Source organism: Panthera uncia, chromosome A2 (genome assembly GCF_023721935.1).
Source record: "Panthera uncia isolate 11264 chromosome A2, Puncia_PCG_1.0, whole genome shotgun sequence".
NCBI lineage: Eukaryota > Metazoa > Chordata > Mammalia > Carnivora > Felidae > Panthera > Panthera uncia.
Window position 1 is genome coordinate 143,425,935 of NC_064816.1, and position 20,670 is coordinate 143,446,604.

The 20,670-nt window shown below is 41.7% G+C and overlaps 1 protein-coding gene across 3 annotated transcripts in view; it reads right to left on the reverse strand.

The window, feature by feature from the left end:
* Window positions 1-20,670, reverse strand: part of CHCHD3 (coiled-coil-helix-coiled-coil-helix domain containing 3) — a 287,147-nt gene that overhangs the window by 255,364 nt on the left and 11,113 nt on the right. For all 3 annotated transcript variants that reach the window (XM_049643026.1, XM_049643028.1, XM_049643029.1), the window contains exon 2: window positions 20,252-20,339. In XM_049643026.1, the coding sequence (XP_049498983.1) occupies window positions 20,252-20,339 (88 nt within the window). The remainder of the gene's footprint in view (window positions 1-20,251; window positions 20,340-20,670) is intronic.

Consider the following 20,670-nt stretch of genomic DNA (forward strand, 5'->3'; position numbering starts at 1 on the left):
AATATTCCAGTGATTTCTGAAATGCAAGGACAATCTGTTACATAACCACAGGACAATGATCAGAATTAAGAAATTAACAGTCATACAATACTATAATCTTACTCTATTTCACCAATTGTCCACAAATGTCCAAAAAAAAAAAACCTGATTCAGATCCAATCCTGGATCATACACATTTCAGTTACCATATTTCCTTAGATACATGATTTTGTTAATTTATTGAAGACTAAATTAAACTTAATAAATCCAGGAGGAAGAGTGCCCAGCAGTCTTATCCTACTTAATTTTTCAATTCTATTTACATACACTATTATGGTGGTCTTCCACGTTTACAAAAAAAAAAAAAAAAAGACAGAGGCTTACCTATACTATTTAAGGAAGTACAGTAACTGCTTTCTCACCCATAATGAGGTCCACAGACTATGCTGTACTCTTGTTAGCTGTGTTTATTACCATTTCTCGTTTAACCATCGGTACCTTGAGAACAAAAGCCTCACTCATCTTTGTATCTCTTATATACGTAACTTTGACGTTTGTAAGGTGTTTCAACAGTACAGAGAGAACAGGGCTATCTTTTCAAGTAAAACTTTCCATTAAGAATCTCCATGAAAGAGAAAAGGAAATTGTACATTAAAATGATTAGAGATTAACAGTGTCTGAACATGAAACAATATCCTTAACTGCAGCATTAACCACTTAGAACAAAAAAAACTATCCCACCTTCCACTCCTCCTCTATTAGCCTCTGGACAGTGACTCCTTGGTGCAAGTCTCTTTCACAAGCTAGTACATTGCTGCCATATTCTGTGGATTCTGAGGACACATACTTGTCCACATTTTAACTGCTCTGACAGCAACAGCATCTGACTATAGCTGTGAGCAGAGTGGCTCACAGAACACAGTTCACGAAACTGTCTATGTACGATAGAGAAAGCAATACCATCGAAACACGCAGAACGAGTATCGGCAGCTTGGGAGAAAACTCCAGCATCGAAAGAAAAGCACTGTTGTAAGAAATGCCACATTTTAATGGCACAGAAGGTAAGAAGAGCGTGGGGGAATACGCAGACATGGAGAACTCAGAGTCAGAAAGTGAGTCAGACTTAGATAGTGAATAAGTTTCAAAAATATCATGCCCAATTCATTTCAGTTTTCCTTTTTAATCTGTGTTCTTCCAACAAATAGAAAATCAACATCCTAATGGATAAAAAAGAATTTTATTAAGCTTAAGTGTCAAGGTTATTTCTTTGTGGGACATAAAATAATGGTGTTTCTTATCATTAAAATGGCATCTTTAGATTCAAGAAATCACAGTATTTTGGGATGCCTGGGTGGCTCAGTCGGTTAAGCTGACTTCAGCTCAGGTCATGATCTCAAGGCTAGGGAGTTCAAGCCCTGCATGGGGCTCTGTGCTGATGGCCCTGAACCTGAGCCTGCTAAGGATTCTCTTCCCCCTCTCTCTCTGCCCTTCCCCCACTTGCTCTCTCACTCTCGTTCTCTCTCTCTCTTTCTCTCAAAAATAAACAGACATTAGAAAAAATTAAAAAAGAAGAAAAGAAATCAGTATCTCAAACACAGAGGAGAAAAAAGGCTATGTCTGCTACGTTCTTGGAGACCTCCTTCAGAAACAGACCAAAGCCAAGCTGGAAAGTCAAACCACAGTCCACCTACCAGTTATAAACTTCTCCAGGAACTGATGAGGTTCTTGCGGGCCAGCAGGGAGGGCACTGCAACATGCAGCAGCTATTTCTTGAGACTGCATTTCAGAAGGCAGTATCTCTACCTCCATTATAACATGCTCCCAGCTCGTAACAGAGCACACACACCCCTCACAAACCAAAACACAGCTGCTGTGTTAAATTTAGACATGCCAACCTTGATAGTACCCTTCTAATTACTATTTTTTTCCAATTCTCTAGAGTGACTTTCTTTAAACCTAAAAGCTGCCAACAGCATTTTTGCTGTTATTGGCTACGTTATTCTGAGCATCATATCCAAATAATGAAGTATATTAATAAATAATTTTAAAATAAGAGATCTTTCAAAATACATGTTCTTGTGCCTTGATCATTTTGATGTATTTTATCTAATTTGTAAATTTTATATATTAGATCTAGGCATACACACACATATATGTATGAAGGAACTGTGTTTTGTTTTGGGGTTTGGGGTTTGTTTGTTTCAAGTTTTTATTTAAATTCCAGTTAGTCAACATCCAGTGTAATATTTGTTTCAGGAGTAGAATTTAGTGATTCATCACTTACATATAACACCCAGTGCTCATCCCAACAAGTGTCCTCCTTAATATGAATGAATTTGTAGGTAAAGATATATTTCAGACCACTTGGGAACAAACTTCGAAGAAAGACAATTTCCATTTATAAATGCTCACGGATATAAACAAATAAGCTCATAACTATACTATACAGTATCTAATCACATAACAATGACTCCATCATTTGCTGAAAATCTGTTTTGCTTGGGTAACACTGTCGACACACACACACGCAAACATGAATGAAAATGGTTCTTATTTATCCCAGGAAATCTGAGAGAGAAGAGTCCATTCCACATTTGGCAGATTAGAACGCCCAGAGAAATAAACTTATCCAAGGTAAAAAAGACTAGTTGGTAATAAGGTCGAGATAAAAGTCAGATCTTCTCACTTTCAATAACCCCATTAATTTCAATAGTCTATTTATTAAACAATATTGTAGGTATTAGGTTTTCTTTTTTTTTTAATGTATGTTTACTTTTGAGAGAGAGAGAGAGACAGAGCATGCGCGGGGAAGGGACAGAGAGAGAGAGAGACTCACACACACACACACACACACACACACACACACACAGAATCTGAAGCAGGCTCCAGGTTCTGAGCTGTCAGCACAGAGCCAGACACGGGCTCCAACTCACAAACCGCGAGATCATGACCTGAGTCAAAGTCGGACGCTTAACCAACTGAGTCACCCAGACTCCCCAATCAGTACCAATTTTCTAGGTGAGGAAACCACTGTGACTGGCCCACAGAGATTCAGAACTGATCCCAAAGCCCTAGTGTTGTTGCAGCAACAGATCTGGACAGGCTCTGACCCTCCCTGAAAAATGGCCTGATGTGTCATGAAATTATTTCCATGTACATGTGCTAAATTCTCCCTTCTAAAGTGTATTGGGGAGAAATGCAATAGTTAATACTCTTGAAATAGAGGAAAACAAGAACAAAAAGCCACCACTATCACACTTGGGAAAATGAATAAACAAAAGTCAACCAAAATTATTTAAACTATTATAAAAGTAAATTATTGCCACCGCTTCGCTTCCCTGTCTGGTCACACTGGACCTGGGCACAACAGCAAACAGGAGACCATTTGCCTTTGACACGAGCTTCCTTCAGTAACTACTAATTAAAATGTTTCAATGTCCGCACAAACACATCTGTGGTTGACACGTCATTTCCATAGGTGATGAACACACACACGCACACGTTTGTGTGTATATATATGTGTTTATTTGAACAGAGCTGCATAGAGACAATACCCGACCCCAAAGTGAAGCATTATAAGCCCTCTCACAAGACAGAAGAAACCTTGTACAAAGGAGCCGACCCTGACTGCAAGCTACAGGAAGGTACCCACACCTTAGTGGTGCCAAAGCTCAATGTAATCTCTTCACTAAAAAGTGAAATGGCATCTGGGTTTCCAAGTTAACCCTAAAACCCATTACAAGCCTGAAGAATTACTCTAAGAACATTATTTTCAACGTCATCCATTATTTAAGAAAATGCATTCCTTTCCCAATAATGGGGGACTGCCCAAGAAACAGTGACTTCAGGATGTAGCTCCTGCCACTCGTGGGCCTCACAAATCAGAGAGAGCTGAGGTTCAGAGAGGCTGAGCACACTGCCCCCAGGTCACACACACAAGAGGGGGCAGAGCAGAAGTCCAGGTCCACTCACGTCAGGACTTCAACATCTATCAATTATCCGGTGTTCCTTCCACCAAACCCCAGGCGCTGGGCATTTATTCAATAGGTGTCTGAGCAACTTCTTGGGGTCACGCACAGGAGGGCCGGAGGGGCCTATCTGGAACAAGTGGGAAAATCTCCCACCAAAACCTGAGGACTGTGGCCCTTACTGGTTGAATAAGTCCTCCTACTCATCCTTGGCAAGACCTACTGATCCAGCCCTGGGTTGACTCGGCTAGCTGCAGGGTGAGTGAAGAGAAATGAAATGCAATGCTTTTGCTATTACAGAGTCTCTGAAGAAGCCCTCATAACAATCAGATCCATGGTGAAGAACCACCCACTGCCACTGTTCATGTTAAATCAGGGTTAAGTAGATCATATCAGCCTCCCCTAAACATTAATCTGAAACATCCCATTTTTTTAGATAGTTGGCAATCATATGAAAAACGAAACTGTACGCATAATAATGGTAAGTGTCCTGAGTGATTACATTGGGTGATATAGTGTCAGAAAATAACTGTTTTATTTAAGTCAGTTGATAACGATTCCATTCAAAATTTCTTGTGGGTAGATTGCATGATGAATACCTTTTGGCAATGATCTTGTTCACTTTTCAAGAGGGCTAGATTTTGCATGAATGAGCACACCAGAATAGAGGCTCCCCACTGTTTCATCAACACAGAAACTACTAGTTCCTACAGTAAGGGAGAAAAAGAAAACCACATTAAACAACTTATCTAAGGGCACATGTTTTATTAATATGTGTGGCTTCATAAAAGCTCTAGTATAAAACAGACTGTAGAAATAAAGTGCCTGTTAACGAGAAACACAACATCAACAAACTACATCTACCTCTCTTATCCTGAAGGTGACAGAGAAATAACACCATTCCTTCTACTTCTGTGAACCTCGTATAGCTTTTTATTAAGACAAAGCAATGCCTTACTCTCTAAGACAAACTTCTTCAAAAACCTGAAAGGTAAAAATACACTGCTCAACTATATCCAACGATGCCACTTCATTGATACTAAAATTAACACAGAGAATGATGTCACTGCGTGGGCTCGTCAGAAGGTCCCTCTCACACTCCCTGGCATCTCCGAAGGGGTACTGAATTCCCAAAGCTCTACTTCACCTACATTCTACTGAGTTCCAAGTCACAATTTTAAAACAGAATAATAAATATTATAATGCAAGTCCCTAAGTGGGTACTGTCAACATGAGAACAGGCAAAAATATGCATTTGATGATACTTTTCAAAAATCTGACAAGATTCAAAAGTATTTTAACAGCTTTATTGAGATAAAATTCCTATACCATAAAATTTGCCCATCTAAAGTGTACAGGTTCGGTGGTTTTTAGCGACTTACACAGTCGTGCAACCATCAGCAGGCACTCTCTACCCACCTGCACCCCACCGCCCCGACCGTAGGCAACCACTAATTTACTTTGTTTCTCTGTGCTTGTGCAGGACATTTTTCATAAAAACGGGATCATATAAGATATGGTCTTCTGTGACTGGCTTCTCTCATTGAACACAATGTTCTTGAGGTCAACAGTATTTTGAAGAAGCTGGGGATGCTCATGGGCCCTTCCATTCTTAAGCACCCTCTACAGGTGAGGCAGATGCCAGATGGGTCACAGTGGGGCCCAGGGGGGGCTTTCAGGTGTGAATTCTGCCTTCCAGGAGCTTACTGAAGAGTAAAGATGCTAACACGGCTATCAATAACCCACTTATTTTATTGGTAGAAATAGTGACCACCAAGGGAAAAATACAGACAAAGTATCATGTATGTTCAGAGAAAGGCAAAGTAAACAGAATCAAGAGAAGTTCTGATAAGGTGACCTTTGAGTTGATCATATATACACACACAAATAGTTAAAATCAAGTACAGAAACATGGGGATGGAGGCATTTGCTACAGAAGTAAATCCACACTCCTTAGCTCTTTTATTCCATCCATATTTACTCGTACTCTAATCTCCCACTCAGTTTCTGCATTCTAAATAAATATAACTAGTTGCAATTCCCAGAGAGCACTAAGTCCTTTATGATTCTGATGCCGCAACCACCATCTCTTCTCCCAAGAAAGAATTGCGCCCCACCTCCTTCATCATCCCCCACCATCAAATCCATTATGTGTGATAGGTAAACTCTATTCATCCTTCAATATTCAGCTCAAATATCACCACCTCTTTCATGATGTCTGCCCTGACCTCCCCACGCAGAGTTAGTCCTTAATTCTTCGTGCTACAGGTGTATCTCCATTACGGCATACACTGCATTGCTCTGCTTTATGCATCTATGAAAGCCCAGCACTTAATAGTGTCTGGCACACAGCCAGGACCAAATAAATGATTGTTGAGACTAGGGAACAGAACACAAGACAAAGGCAGAGAGGGAGACAGAAAGACTGGCAGAGCCAACCTGGTGTGTGAAAGGTGGCATTGAAGTCAGAGCCCTGGATGCTATGTTAACGAAGGGACATTTATTGATCACCTGCTATATGTCAGCACCCGCACATTATCTCATTTAGTCTCCATGGCAACCATGTGAAATCAGTCTCTCCATTTTATCCTGGAGAAAACGGAGATAACACAAGATCACCCAACTATCAAATGGCAAAAGCTCTAAAAAAATAAATAAATAAATAAATAAAATGGCAAAAGCTCTTTGAACACTAAACGTACACTGTGCATGCGAGCGTGTGCACGTGCAAACACACGCACACACACGCTCTCTCTCTCTTCTATCCAAGGTAATTCAACTACAACCTTCCCATTACCTATTTGAAGAAACGGGCTCGTTTCCTCTGGAATCCTGTTCCCCAAACCACACCATCGCACTGTATCACTGCCAGGGAAACAGAGGTGGTGACTGCAGTCAGCTTTTGCAGCCTCCATCCTGGGTCTGCTTAGCCTGGTACAAATCTTACCTCCTGCAGTACATCAGAAATAATGCTGCAGACCTAAGTACTACAGAGGCCTCTATGACAATTCAGCTAAAAGAAGTTTACTTAGATGGAGAAGAGGGTACTCTCAATCAAAACATAACATAGCCTTAAAAAGTTTCAGTTCCAAGCCCTATAAGCAATAATGAGCAATAAAAATGAGCAATTTTTTTTAAAAATCACTGGTTTTAAATTTGATTGTCATTTCTGCAATCATCATTTTGCAAAAAGGTGAGCATGGGTTTATGAAACAATGCCTATGCCCGTAGAGCTATAATGTTTAATAGGACAGAAAAAAAATTAGAGGGAGCAATTTATCATTTGTATGTTTATCAGGCTTGATAAAAAATTATTTTTTAATTATACAATCCATGTTTTCTCAAAAGTTTTTTATTAAAAAACTAATAAAATTTGCCAAAGGCCAAATAATCATGAAAAGAGGATTAGAATTTCCCATATTCTTGTAATAATCACTCTAAAAAGCTTCTGAGAAAAAATAGTAAAGCAACCTTTTCAGAAAAGTTTTATAAAGGTGTCACAAAGGCAGTTCATGGGTTCAATCTCACGAGATTCCCAGAAGTCAACACGTCACTTTAAAAAGTTGAAGAAACACATTGTGCCCAACGGGCATCCAGGATGCCCCACAGAATTAAACAACAGCTGCTTAGCTAGCCTCGGTCCTCCTGCCAGTAGAGAACAAAACAGAGATGATCGGCCCTATGACGTCTGCAAGTGTGCATGCACACTGTGGATTGAAGCCGTCTCTTCTCGCTAAAAGCACAAGTTTTAAGGAGGGAAATGAATGAGAGCTGTTGGAAGTGTTTTGTTAAAATAATTTGTTTACATAATTACAAGGACAACATTCAGAATCCATAACCTAGCTGGCTGAATTCATGAAACAATAAAAATGTGTTGGGGGAGTTGTCAATCTTTAATGCTGCTTTATATTTTTTATTTAGATCAAATCTATCCTCATTATGGTAATTGATTTTCTTATCATTCCTCAGGTCAATCCTCAAAAATGACATACAGCAATCAATATTTATCTTATTTTTTAAAGCAATGAGATGCCCGTCACATCGATAGCAAGACTAATTACATCTGAAGAATTTAGCCTAACTACCAAACAAAATGGTAGGGCAAAGCCAATCTGATATAATTATATGCATTATCACTACTGCAGTATACAGCAATAAGGTGAAAATGGGATGCCTTGGCTAAATTCCCATATGAGCTAAACCAAATTCTTAAAAAGTTTTTTTTAAGTGTATTTATTTTTGAGTGAGAGAGAGAGAAAGCACATACACGCAGTGAAGGAGGGCCAGAGAAGAGAGGGAGAGAGAGAATCCCACGCAGGCTCCACACTGCCAGAGCAGAGCCTGATGCGGGGCTCCGACTCACGAATCCCAACATCATGACCTGAGCCGAAATCAAGAGCTGGACACTTGATGGACTGGACCACCCAGGTGCCCCAGAGGTTTTTCTTTGATCACTGTTAGTTAATGCTTAGCTATCTATGTGTGTTTGAACACGCTGAGGAGCCAGCTCCCTGGTCTCCCAGTCTTCTCCACGCCGGCATAAGAGGACACAAGCAGCGGATCTTCCTTCCAATCCCTAACACCTCTAAGTTCCTGAGCTTCCAGACACCAAAACCGCAGAGCTGGCCCCAGGCGCTTGAGGAAGTCAATGAGAGCAGAGACCAGCCTTTCTGGAAGACAAGAGTGATAACAGTTGCGCCAGAAATGGAGATCCAGCAAGGGAACAGCTGCCCAGGAAGAAGAGATGAAGAGGGCTTCCACTCTCAAGGGTTCCAGAGCACTGACATCAGGAACACAGCAGAAGGTCCTCCTGGAGGAGGCTGCCAGGGCTGAGGAGCTGCTTTTCAAAGTCAGAGGCCGAATCTAACCATCCTAAAACTCCTCAAATTCCAGGGCACAAAGGGACTAATGTCAGATTAACTCCGATGCAACAGAGAAGGAAAGTGAGGATGGTACCAGCAATTAAGAGTGGAGGGTCCTTGGGGCGCCTGGGTGGCTCAGTCGGTTCGGCGTCCGACCTCAGCTCAGGTCATGATCTCACAGTCTGTGAGTTCGAGCCCCGCGTCGGGCTCTGGGCTGACAGCTCGGAGCCCGGAGCCTGCTTCGGATCCTGTGTCTCCTTCTCTCTCTGCCCCTCCCCTGCTCATGCTCTGTCTCTCTCTGTCTCAAAAATAAATTAAAAAAAAAAAAAGAGTGGAGGGTCCTAGAGGGAAAATCCCAACTGTCTTCAGCCCTCCCCAAAACGTGGCAAAATCTAGGCACGTTATTTCTCTCCAAACTAAATTAATAACTAGGAATGGGACATGGATCGCCACATCAGCATTTCTGAATCAATCAGGGCCCTACTCCCTAGCCCCTAGCTCCACAGACTGTGCTTTTCACAAGATAGCATTCAAGAAAGGATCTCTTGCAACAGGGTTTCCTGGGATTTGCTATGGTTAAGAACTAAAACTGGCAAAGCATTACATGGACACCATCCTGGGCCTGGTGAAGACCCTCATACCCATGCCCAGTGGAACAAGTGTAAGAGAAAGATCCCTTTTCCACCTTGTGTCTAGATGACACGCGCACGTATACACATCAGGCTCCATGACCCATATGGCTTTAGCTCGTTCATTCCACAAATATGTACTGGGCACCTAACATGGTAACATAGTCACCGTGGCTGTGGGTATACAAGAGGAGTAACCAAACGTTCCCTGACCCCAAAGGCTCATAATCTAGGAAGAGAGACAGACAACTAAGCCAGCAACTACAATACAATGAAGCCCATACTCTAACAAGGATCACTACTATAGACATAGTGATGAAAGCACAGGAGAGTCTTCAAAAAGGTATCAATTTGGAAAGTCTGTACCCAGATTACGGGAAAATGGCTCCTGAAGAAAGAGAAATCTCCTCAGCCCTCTGAGACTTTTTTTTTTTATATGAGTTTGCCTAATCATCTCACCTCAACAGGTCGATGCTTACCTACAGCAAAGACAGACCTGTAACCGCTTTTCACCTCAGCCAAGGCAGGTCGGCACCACAGCAAGACACACCATATAAGGCGTCCTGAGAGGACACACAAGTGAAGAAAAGTTGTGGCACCTGAGAGACAGGGCTGAGTACATGGGCACCTGCAGCACTATGGGATAAGGGGAGGCACACACAGGGTGCTGGGAGGGGCACCTAGCTCAGACCTGGAGTCAGGAAAAACTTGCTGGGGTACATGATTTCCAGCCATCTTAACAATCCGGAGGGGCTAGCCAGATAAAAGACAAGCAGGAGCTGAGGTGGGGGTGGGGGTGGGGATGACAGCTGGGGGAACAGTGTTCACACATGGTCAAAAACCCAAAAGGAACACTCTAGAACTTCAATATGACTAGAGTTCACCATGAGACAGGTGGGTCTGGGAGATGAGGTAGGAGATAAAGCAGCAAAGGGATTGTGCAGGACCTGCTGGCAACGTGGGAGAAATCTAGATCATCCTAAGGGGAAGAGAAGCCTCTCAGGCTTCCTTAAACAGAGGAAAGGCACGATTGGTTTCATACTCTGGCAGTGAGAACAGACTGGGAACCGCAAGACTGAAGGCCAGGAGCCGAGCAAGACACTGTTGGAACACGGCAGGGGAGAGATGATGGAAGCTGCTGGGCCAACGACCCCGCGGACGGGAGAAACCGTAAATCGTGAAACCATGGCTCTGCCCCTACTCCTCAAACACACAGGGAGGCTTGGGGTGTCCCCTGTAGGACTATAGGCACAAGGGGGGCGGACCAGCAAAATGAATTAAAAAAAGAGTAAGGGGGAGGAACTGAGGAACGGAGCAGCAGCACTCGCTTCCCAGCCAAAGTAAATGAGTCCTGCCACCAAAGTCAACACACAAGGGCCATCTGCGGCCTCTACCTCCCCACCGCACAATCTGCAAGACATCATAGCCTTGAAGTGAGGAGACAGTTACCATTATTACCCCGTAAAGCAATTCCAAGCTCCAATCATTCGGTCTGGTTAATTAAAACCCATATTCCGATTAACCGCTCGGTCAGGGGGACCAGGGCGTGCAGACCCAGAACGCTGTCTTAAGCATGCCACGGCAATTCTGTGAAAAAGTTTGAAGAGCCTCACTGTAGTGACCCGCATGGGCGCCCAACGCTTTTCAAGGAACACTCAAGTCCAGTGACAGCTGTCAACAAAGTGTCAAGGAGCCCTGGGGGCAGAACAGGTTTAAACAGGGACTTAAAAGCACTTAGTGTTCCCAGGTAGCACTGATTTGGCCTGATATAGAGCACTGTACCTGTGATTCTGAATAAACCAGGGAGACAGGAAAGGGTAGAGAGAAGAAATGAAATGCTGGGTCAGACTTTACTTTTTAAAATGTTTTTTTACAAGGAAAAATATCATCATCGACAACAATAACCCACAATTTGGTCAACAGCCGGAAGGGTCAATGGATTGATTTTGAATACCTCAGCTTGAATTCCTCAGTTAAAGGAAAAATGTACCTTTAACGCTCTCTTGGCCAATTTATTTTCAGAGATCTGGGCCATCCAGATGACGCCCTCAAAGTCTATCAAATTCTAAGAAAGACAAAAATATTGCTAATCAAGTGTTTATTTTTATCACTGGTATATTAAATTTAAATCAAAGATGGTATTTTTGTGTATTGTATGTCCTACACTTTATAAGCCAGGAGAGCTGCCTCCATAACCAACGTCGGATATTTTATTTTATAAATCCTGAAGCACGATTATAACATTTTGACTTTAGAGTCGTTTTCTCTTTGTGGTTTATGAGCCATCATTGGCGCTGACCATGATTTACTTGTTAATGCCCAAGAACAACACTTGTTCTATGAGAAAATACAATCCACTATCCCGCAATTCACTTCAGTGTCAAAATCTACCACGGCGAAAAGTGGAGCGCTTCGCTAATACACCCCTTCTCTTTCTTCCCCCGTGGTCACTGCCGTTCCTGCCTTTCAGCTCAGCTCCTGAGTGCTGACTCCACGGCACCACTACACCGCAAATCTACAGGACGCGATGCAACTAACAAAGCACCTCTTCTTTCCAGGAACTGAGGAACAAGTAAGGAATCTCTGGCCCACTTGATGTCAAACCCCTCGAAGTGCTAAGGCAGCTATGCTGCACCAATCACAGGGCAGGGGCCTCCGAAGACGGAATAAAAAGCAGCTCAGCCAGTGGTCAGTTAACTCAGAAATCAAAGGGCAGAAGTTCTAAGTCACAGAAAACGACTGGAAGGTGTGACTCAGTGACAGGTCAGAACCTACTAAGCATCTCTCTGTAATTCCTTGCCTCTACTGCTGGAGGTTTTTCCTTTCTGCATGCCTCCCCTCTCACCATCCCAAAATACCATGGGATATAAGCTATATTGTCAATGATTTTTTTTGTTCCATTTTTAGGAGGGAACTATTGCTCTCGATTTTAAAACAAAGTGAGTTTAAATTTGTGCTGGTTCCTCAAAAATAAATAAAACACAACAGTGACGGATCAACAGATACAGAGGAAGGTGCCCTAGATGAGGGGGGGACTGCCACTAACCAGCCCTGTGGCCTGAGGCACCAAGTCCACCAAGTCCTTCTTTGCCACCGCCTCTTGGATCCGCACCACGCAGAGCGGCCGTCCCTGTCTCTGATTTCCAGCGCATCCTGTCAATTATCTTTCCAGGCACCCTTTTGCATCATTTCACTCTCCCTGCTCAGAAATCATCTGCTGTGCCCTACACTGTCTCAAAAAGCTGAGGGCAACTTTGTCTATTCTTTTTCTTTTTTGCTATAGGGCCAGTTAAGGACAAATAAAAATGCTCATGGGGCTGCTTATCTTTTCATGAAAATGAAAATGGTTTTATTTAGTACTCCAGTGGAAAACATATATTCTTACCATTTACATTTGTTAAATGTAAAAATATCAATGAGAAAAATCAGCACTGCATTTTTAGCCATAACAGTGTTATTAATATCTGAGTACATTTGAACAGTAGCACCAAATGCAACTCTCTAAACTTGCACCCAAAATTAAATGGGAGTGCTCAGTAGCCACTAGGCCCTATAGGACAAAAGCCAATTCCTTAACTTCCTCAACCGTCTGTCCCATGAGACTCCCACGTGTACCCTTCATCTAAAGTATTCACATCTGTGTACCGAGTCTAATGAACACCTTTCACACCAACACTTCCACCTCCCCTGGTTACCTGCCTACCCGAGCCCTTGACTGTCTTCTCTGAATTCCTAAAACACTTTCTATCCCTCTAGCATATTCTATCTTCCTTACATATTCATTCACCAACTCAAAAATATTAACTGAGCAGGTAAAGGGGAATAAACTCGTATTTCTCCACTACATTATAATGTTAAATAGGTTTTGACCAAACTAATAATTCCTTGAAGCCAAAGACCACTGCCATGCTAATAATACTTGTTGACTGAATTAACAATATGAGTTCAACCATCTATTAAACATAGACTGTGGATCTATTTTCAAGAACAGCATGCACTGAGTTGAGAATTTGATTTAAAACCTTGAGAGGTGCTTGTGTGGCTCAGTCAGTTAAGCCTCCGACTCTTGGTTTCTGCTCAGATCATGTGGGACTCCATGCTAACGGCATGGACCCTACTTGGGATTCTCTCTCCCTCCACCCCTCTCTCTCCCTCTCTTTCTCTCTCTGCCCCGCCCTGCTCTCACTCTTGTGCACTCTCTCTCAAAATAAACTTTTTTTTTTTCATGTTTGTTCTTGAGAGAGAGAGAGAGCGCGTGCGCACGCACTCGCACGTGCCGCGGGGAGAGGCAGAGAGAGAGCGAGACACAGACTGTGAGGCAGGCTCTAGGCTCTGGGCTGTCAGCACACAGCCCCTTGCAGGGCTCGAACTCATGAACTGCGAGACTGTAATCTGAGCTGAAGTCAGAAGCTTAACCTACTGAGCCACCCAGGTGCCCCCAAAATAGATAAACTTTTTTAAAAAGTTAAAATTAATAAGTAAATAAATAAATAAATAAAGCCTTTAAATCAATAGTGTGCAGGGTGCCTGGATGGCTCAGTCAGTTAAACATCTGACTCCAGCTCAGGTCATGATCTCACGTTTTGTGAATTCAAGCCCCACTTCAGGTGAACATGACCCCCCACTTCAGGTAAGCCCCACTTCTCTCTCTCTCTCTCTCTACTCCTTGTGGAATTCTCTCTCTCCCTCTTTGCCCCCCACTCACTTGTGCCCTCCCTCATAAATAAATAAATAAATAGCATACACATAACTTCCTTTTAGGAACCGTCAGACAAATTATCTATTACAGCACAAAAAGTGCACACCTGAGACACTGACATCAACAGAGTTTCGTGTATTAAAAGTTGGAAACCTGGATTCTGTAACTTCCCTTCCATTCTTGTAACTCAAGTCAAAGGAACAAGTGCAACGTGTTTACTGTGAACTCTCGCTACTGTGTTATGTCTAAATAGGCCTTAAAGAGCTGTTTCAGAGGGCTAGATTTGGGGAGAAAAACACATAGAACATATAGATGAATCTATTTCCCTAAATTGGCTGTTGAGTTTGGGCTGTGCTATTTCCGGCTTAAATTGGTTTCCTGCAATTTGTTAAGGCTGCCAAATACTTAGTGATCTCAGTGACACACTTAACACAAATCAGCAAATCTTTCTTATTTTTCACAATGGCAAGAAATGTACAGAGAAACTTGCCCAGTGAGGATAACAATAAAAGTGAGTTATTTGTCTTTTTTCCCAGATTCATCATTTTCATCTGGTTCCTAGTGGCTTAGGAAACCAACAAATAGCCTCCTAATGTCATTTCCTGCCTGTTTTTTTCCTATTGATTTGGGGACAGAGTTCCCTCAACATTAGGTAGGGTCAAACATGAGCGGTCTGACCTCACTATAAGCCAGAAAAACTAAAGGATCAGGGTGGAAATGAAGAAAATCGATATCCAACAGTGGTTTTTAAAATCAAAACAGATGCACAATGTTAATATCACCTTACAACAGCCTAAAAAAAAAAAAATCAACTGGTGTAAAAGCAAACCAACATATTTGGGATAACACATAACACAGCAAAGAATTTGAGGCAGCAAGGACACAGTTAAGTTCTTTAGAGCACATTCATTTATTAAAGTGGCATTACAATCTGCTGTGTGTCACATATTATATTATTTTGTCTGAACAGCTTTACATGCAAATACTTATTGCAACGAGTCATTGATCTGGTTCAAGGTTTGGCAAAAAAAAAGTTTCAGTAAAGTCTTTAGAGGAACTCACTTTTTTATAGCATAAATTATATTCTCAAACAATATATATGACAAAACTTAGCTCCTATATACAGAAACCCTAGGGCTCTCAGTCCACCAAATACGCTGTCCTATATTCACACATATGAATAGTCTAGGGCTGGTATGAATGAGACTCCTCAGAGGAAGAAGGCATTTTAACGAATATTAAAAAATTCAACTCGGGCGCCTGGGTGGCTCAGTCAGTTAAGCGGCTGACTTAGGCTCAGGTCACGATCTCGCGGTCCGTGAGTTCGAGCCCCGCGTCGGGCTCTATGCTGACAGCTCAGAGCCTGGAGCCTGTTTCAGATTCTGTGTCTCCCTCTCTCTGACCCTCCCCCGTTCATGCTCTGTCTCTCTCTGTCTCAAAAATAAATAAACGTTAAAAAAAATTTTTTTTTTAAATTCAACTCATATTTAATATATAACTTACGTGAGACACCGAAAAATGTAGAAAAGGCTGATGACATTTTTATCAATATGTAGACTTGAAAAATTATTTCGTAACGCATCTAAATGATAAACCTTTAAAAACTCTATTACTGAGTATTAACTAAAACCCCCAAATGAGACAAACACAGAGAAGAACATAAACTTTGAGGCTTTCTACTTTTATAAACATTTCTTATTTTTAAGAAAAATAAATTTTTGTTAATTGCCACAGTCATGGTCTAACTGCATTCTTAACCTAAGGGCAAGACCATTTCAAAACAGCATGTCAGATCTTAGTTCTTTTCTTGAGTTGGGTTGGAATAGATTAGGGAAATATTCTACTCAGAGGGCCACATCCTGTACCACATCATGGTACAGACAGAAAAAGCAAGTATTTATGCAGAATGTGAAGATACAGGTGTTCCCCAGCTACTCGGAATCTAAGGAATCAATACCTCCAGGACACTTGTAACACACAGTTCAGGAAGCTATTATAAAGACTGAGGTGGGGCGCCTGGGTGGCTCAGTCGGTTAAGCGTCCGACTTCGGCTCAGGTCACGATCTCGCGGTCCGTGAGTTTGAGCCCCGCGTCGGGCTCTGGGCTGATGGCTCAGACCCTGGAGCCTGCTTCCAATTCTGTGTCTCCCTCTCTCTCTGCCCCTCCCCCGTTCATGCTCTGTCTCTCTCTGTTTCAAAAATAAATAAACATTAAAAAAAAAAATTTAAAAAAAAAAAAAAAGACTGAGGTGAAGATAGTGTACCCCAGGGAAATATTCCCGGAAGTGTCCACTTACCCACAATCCTGGGGGAGCTGGGATGTGGGAAAGGCAGGCAACAAGATTCAAACACACAGCACCATTGAGCTCAGTAACTTTAGTCACATCATTGAAATCATCTGATGGAGCTCATAATGCCAAGCACTGATATATTCTAGACTACGCAACAGAACTTTCTGCAGTGATGAAAATGCCCTGTACCTGCACTGTCCAATAAGATAGCCGCTAGCTGCATGTGGTTACTGAGCACTGAAATGTGACTCACGCAACTGAGGAGCTGAAACATCAGTTTTATCTCATTTTCATTAATTTTAATTTAAATCTTCACAGCCACGTGTGACTGGGGGCAACCATTCAGAGTGTAGTTCTAGCCTGACCACCAAAACACAAGGTGGCATTCAAAGAGTTTTCAGTGCCCAGGCTGGCCATGGACCCGAGTTCCTCAGTCATGTCAAACCCAGAAATGGGAAGGGACAGACGCCTCAGCACAGCCAGGGTGCATCACGATGTCAGGTCATGCTCTGCAGGTCAGACCATGAGCATTCACAGAAAGCCTCCCTACCCACATCCACTCTCTCAAAAGTACCAGTTCAAGAAACCAACCCAAGCAGGAAAACACTTTCTCTCCTCCAATGCACTACTGAATGAGAACTAATGTGGGGAAAAGCTAGAAGATGCAACAATCACTTACAGATAGAAGGTTCTTTCCTAAACTCAAGCAGCACATCACGAAAAAGGGAGCTCTTTCCCTCCAACTAGTTTCTGTCACATCTTTTCTACAAATGAAGCCGGGTGCCATTCAAATTATAATAAACAGGTGGTTAACAGCATCTGCTCTGGAGTCAAACAGACTTGAATTCAACTGTCACCTCCATTGCTTACCAGCTTTGGGACTCTGGGCAAGATAACTAATCATGTCAAGTCTCCATTTCCTTCTATATAAAACAGGTTAAAAACAGTCCCTCCCTCACAGGGTTATAAGGATTAAATGAGATAAGACATAGAAACATGCAAATGACATTTAAGGATTATTTATCACTATTCCATCATTACTTCATTGTCTTCATCATCACCATTATCATCCTCTCTCCCTAACACTGTAGGAAGGAAAGAAATCTACCCAGAAAAAAATCATGTTGTAGAACAAATTCCAATTTAAAAAATATCCACACATCGGGGCACCTGGGTGGCTCAGTCGGTTAAGCATCAGCTTTAGCTCAGGTCATGATCTCGTGGTTTGTGAGTCCCACATAGGACTCTCTGCTGTCAGCTTGGAGCCCACTTCGGATCCTCTGTCCCCATCCATCTCTGCCCTTCCCCTGCTGATTCTCTCGCTCTCTCAAAATAAATAAACTTAAAAAAAAAAAAATCCACATATCAAAAGTTATTCTTAAGCCAAAATACTTGATATACTTAATTTTAGTATCTTTCTAGGTTTCTCTTATACTATGCTTCTATCTTTCTTATCATCTTCTTATATACTTAGTTGTTTCTGCCCAAAAACCCAAAACTTTTTGAAAGGAGAGGAGTTTTGTGTGTATGTGTCCTCTCAAAACAACTAGTTTAATTATTTGCACAATAGTGGACAGTCAATAAAGTAAATGCCACCTGAATTAAATTTATAGAATTACATTCCAAAACGATCACGAGTAGCTACTTTCAAAATGGATAATGGGATCACCCTAAATTAATTCAACACTTAAGCACTAGGAACTATCCTAGAAGCTGGGAATTCAGTTGTGAAAAGACAAGGGACCATGTCCCTGGAGCTTACCTTCTGGAGGAGATGGCAGTCACCGGACACAAGTAAAAGAAGGATGGTAGGAAATGATAAATGATGAGATGAAAAACAGAAAGGGTCCAGTCATGGTGTGCCTCAGAGGCCAAGGAAAGCAGTTCAATTTATATTCCGTGTACCATGGAGAGCCACCACTGGGATGTGACCTGGACTGATCAATTTTTTTTTGAGATTGCTAAGGCTTCTGTGTGCATGGCAAAGTGTAAAGGGACAAGACAGGAAACAGGGAACCAGTTAAGAGGCTCTCAGACGGCAAGGTGAGAGGCACTGGCTGTCTAGGTCGGTGCTACAGCAGAAGAGACAGATATGAAAGGGTCACATTCCCGTGTGTTGTAGAGATGGATGGGACAAGACTGGCTAATGGCCCAAAGTAAGGAGTAAGGATAGCATGGGGCCCAGGTTTAGGGCTTGACCACCTGTGCCATTTACTGGAAAAGATGGAGAAAAGCAAGTCTGGGGAAGATCAAAGAGGCTTACTTTGGATATGTTACGTTGAAGATCTGTAAGCAGAGACTTCAAGTAGGCATTGTCTAAGTTTTGTTTCAAGGAGAGAAGTCAGAGCTAGTGATACAATTATGGGAGTCACGGGCACCTGTATTATGATTCAAAAGCCACTGAATTGGGGGAAATTACTTAGTGGAAATCAGCAAAGACAACTAGGATGAAGAGTTGGGAAGAAAATCAGGAGTGTGTGTGGTCCAGAAGCCAAAGAAAGGGTTTCTGGCAAGGAGGGAGTGGTCACTTCCTAATGTTAATGAACTGTGAACCCCTCTTAATGCTCCCACTAAACAAGAAGAATCATTAACAGCAAGAACTATTACTTATTCATTATTTCTTACTCAACTATTTCTTATTCATCTCTTACCCTCTGCTTTAAAAAACATATCAGAAGCTCAATTCATGGTATAACTAATGACTGGTAAGAAGGTCAAGACTATGCCCAAGTGAATGGCATCTGGGCAGCATTTCATCTTTCTCAGTGTATCTCAGTCTGGAGGCAGATTTGCCACACGATACCCTTTCTAATAAATACAGAAAGTACTTAGTCCAAGATTAACCATCTCGATTATTTTCCCATTGCCATTTTCCGAATAACAGAGGGTCCATCCATCACACTGAGTAGCACAAGAACAGTACCACACACATAGCAGGTGCTCAATAAGCTATCTGTTGGATGAAGAAATGGATGGGATAGGGGAGAGCAAAGAAAAGAGAAAGAGTCTCTTATTCCACAGGATCCACAAATAAAATGAGGCTTAATAATCATCTATAGATTTCATGTAACATCTTGTTTTCATCAATAATTAAGACTGAGAAGAAATAAACTGTTTATAAACTTAAAAGAAGTCTACTGGAAAATGAAAGCATTAGGGATATTCACAATTTGGAAACAGTAAGTCGATTATGTTCTAAGTTCAATATTTTATTATAAATGTTTATTCCTAAATCTCTAATATTCCTACAAGTAATCCATTTTATACAGATATTATGAAGTAACCTGCCAAAACTTAATAAAGGGTTCAGAAGCTGGCTGAGAAAAAAAAATCGTTCCCAAGACTGGTTTGCAAGTAGATTTATTCTCCTTTTAGTGCAAAATGTTTTAAAAGAAACCCTGGTACTGATTTAAGAAACCCTGGTACTGATTTCTAACATTGCATATAAAAAGCCGAACACTAGGGGCGCCTGGGTGGCTTAGTCGGCTGAGTGTCCGACTTCGGCTCAGGTCATGATCTCACACTCCGTGAGTTCAAGCCCCGCGTCGGGCTCTGTGCTGACAGCTCAGAGCCTGGAGCCTGCTTCGGGATTCTGTGTCTCCCTCTCTCTCTGCCCCTGCCCCGCTCATGCTCTGTCTCTCGCTCTCTGTCAAAAATAAATAAAACATTTAAAAAAATAAATAAATAAATAAATAAATAAATAAAAAGCCGAACACCCAAATAACAATAGACATAGAGGAGTGTAGAAGAAGTTGACTACCAAGTAAACTCTTATCGCTTATAATTTTTCTACTAAAAATTCTAAAATTAAAATTCTGAAATACCTGAGGCACCATAAGCGCCAGAATACCGCTGAGACTTCGAACCAGATGGGGAGGTTTCCTTCATACGATCAATCACATTTTCTGAAAGCTGAAAAGGCAACATCAAAATAAAATCAATTATAAAAAAAAAAGGAAAGAAAGAAAACAGTACAATAGCACCCGAGTAATTTAGTCATCCATATCAATATGTATAACGAATGGCCTAGGGAAAGCTAATAGCTATAAAACTAAAAGCAAGGAAGAAAAGTTTTAAGACATCAAGATGCACCCTACAGCACTACTTTATTTCTTCTAATGCACTGCTAATTGCGCATTATAAATACCTCCTGTCCTCATTTTATACAGTGCACTAAATTAATCTCTGAGAAAACGTAAGCCAAGAAAACGCCTTTGACTTTCCTCCCCTAATCCTACAAATT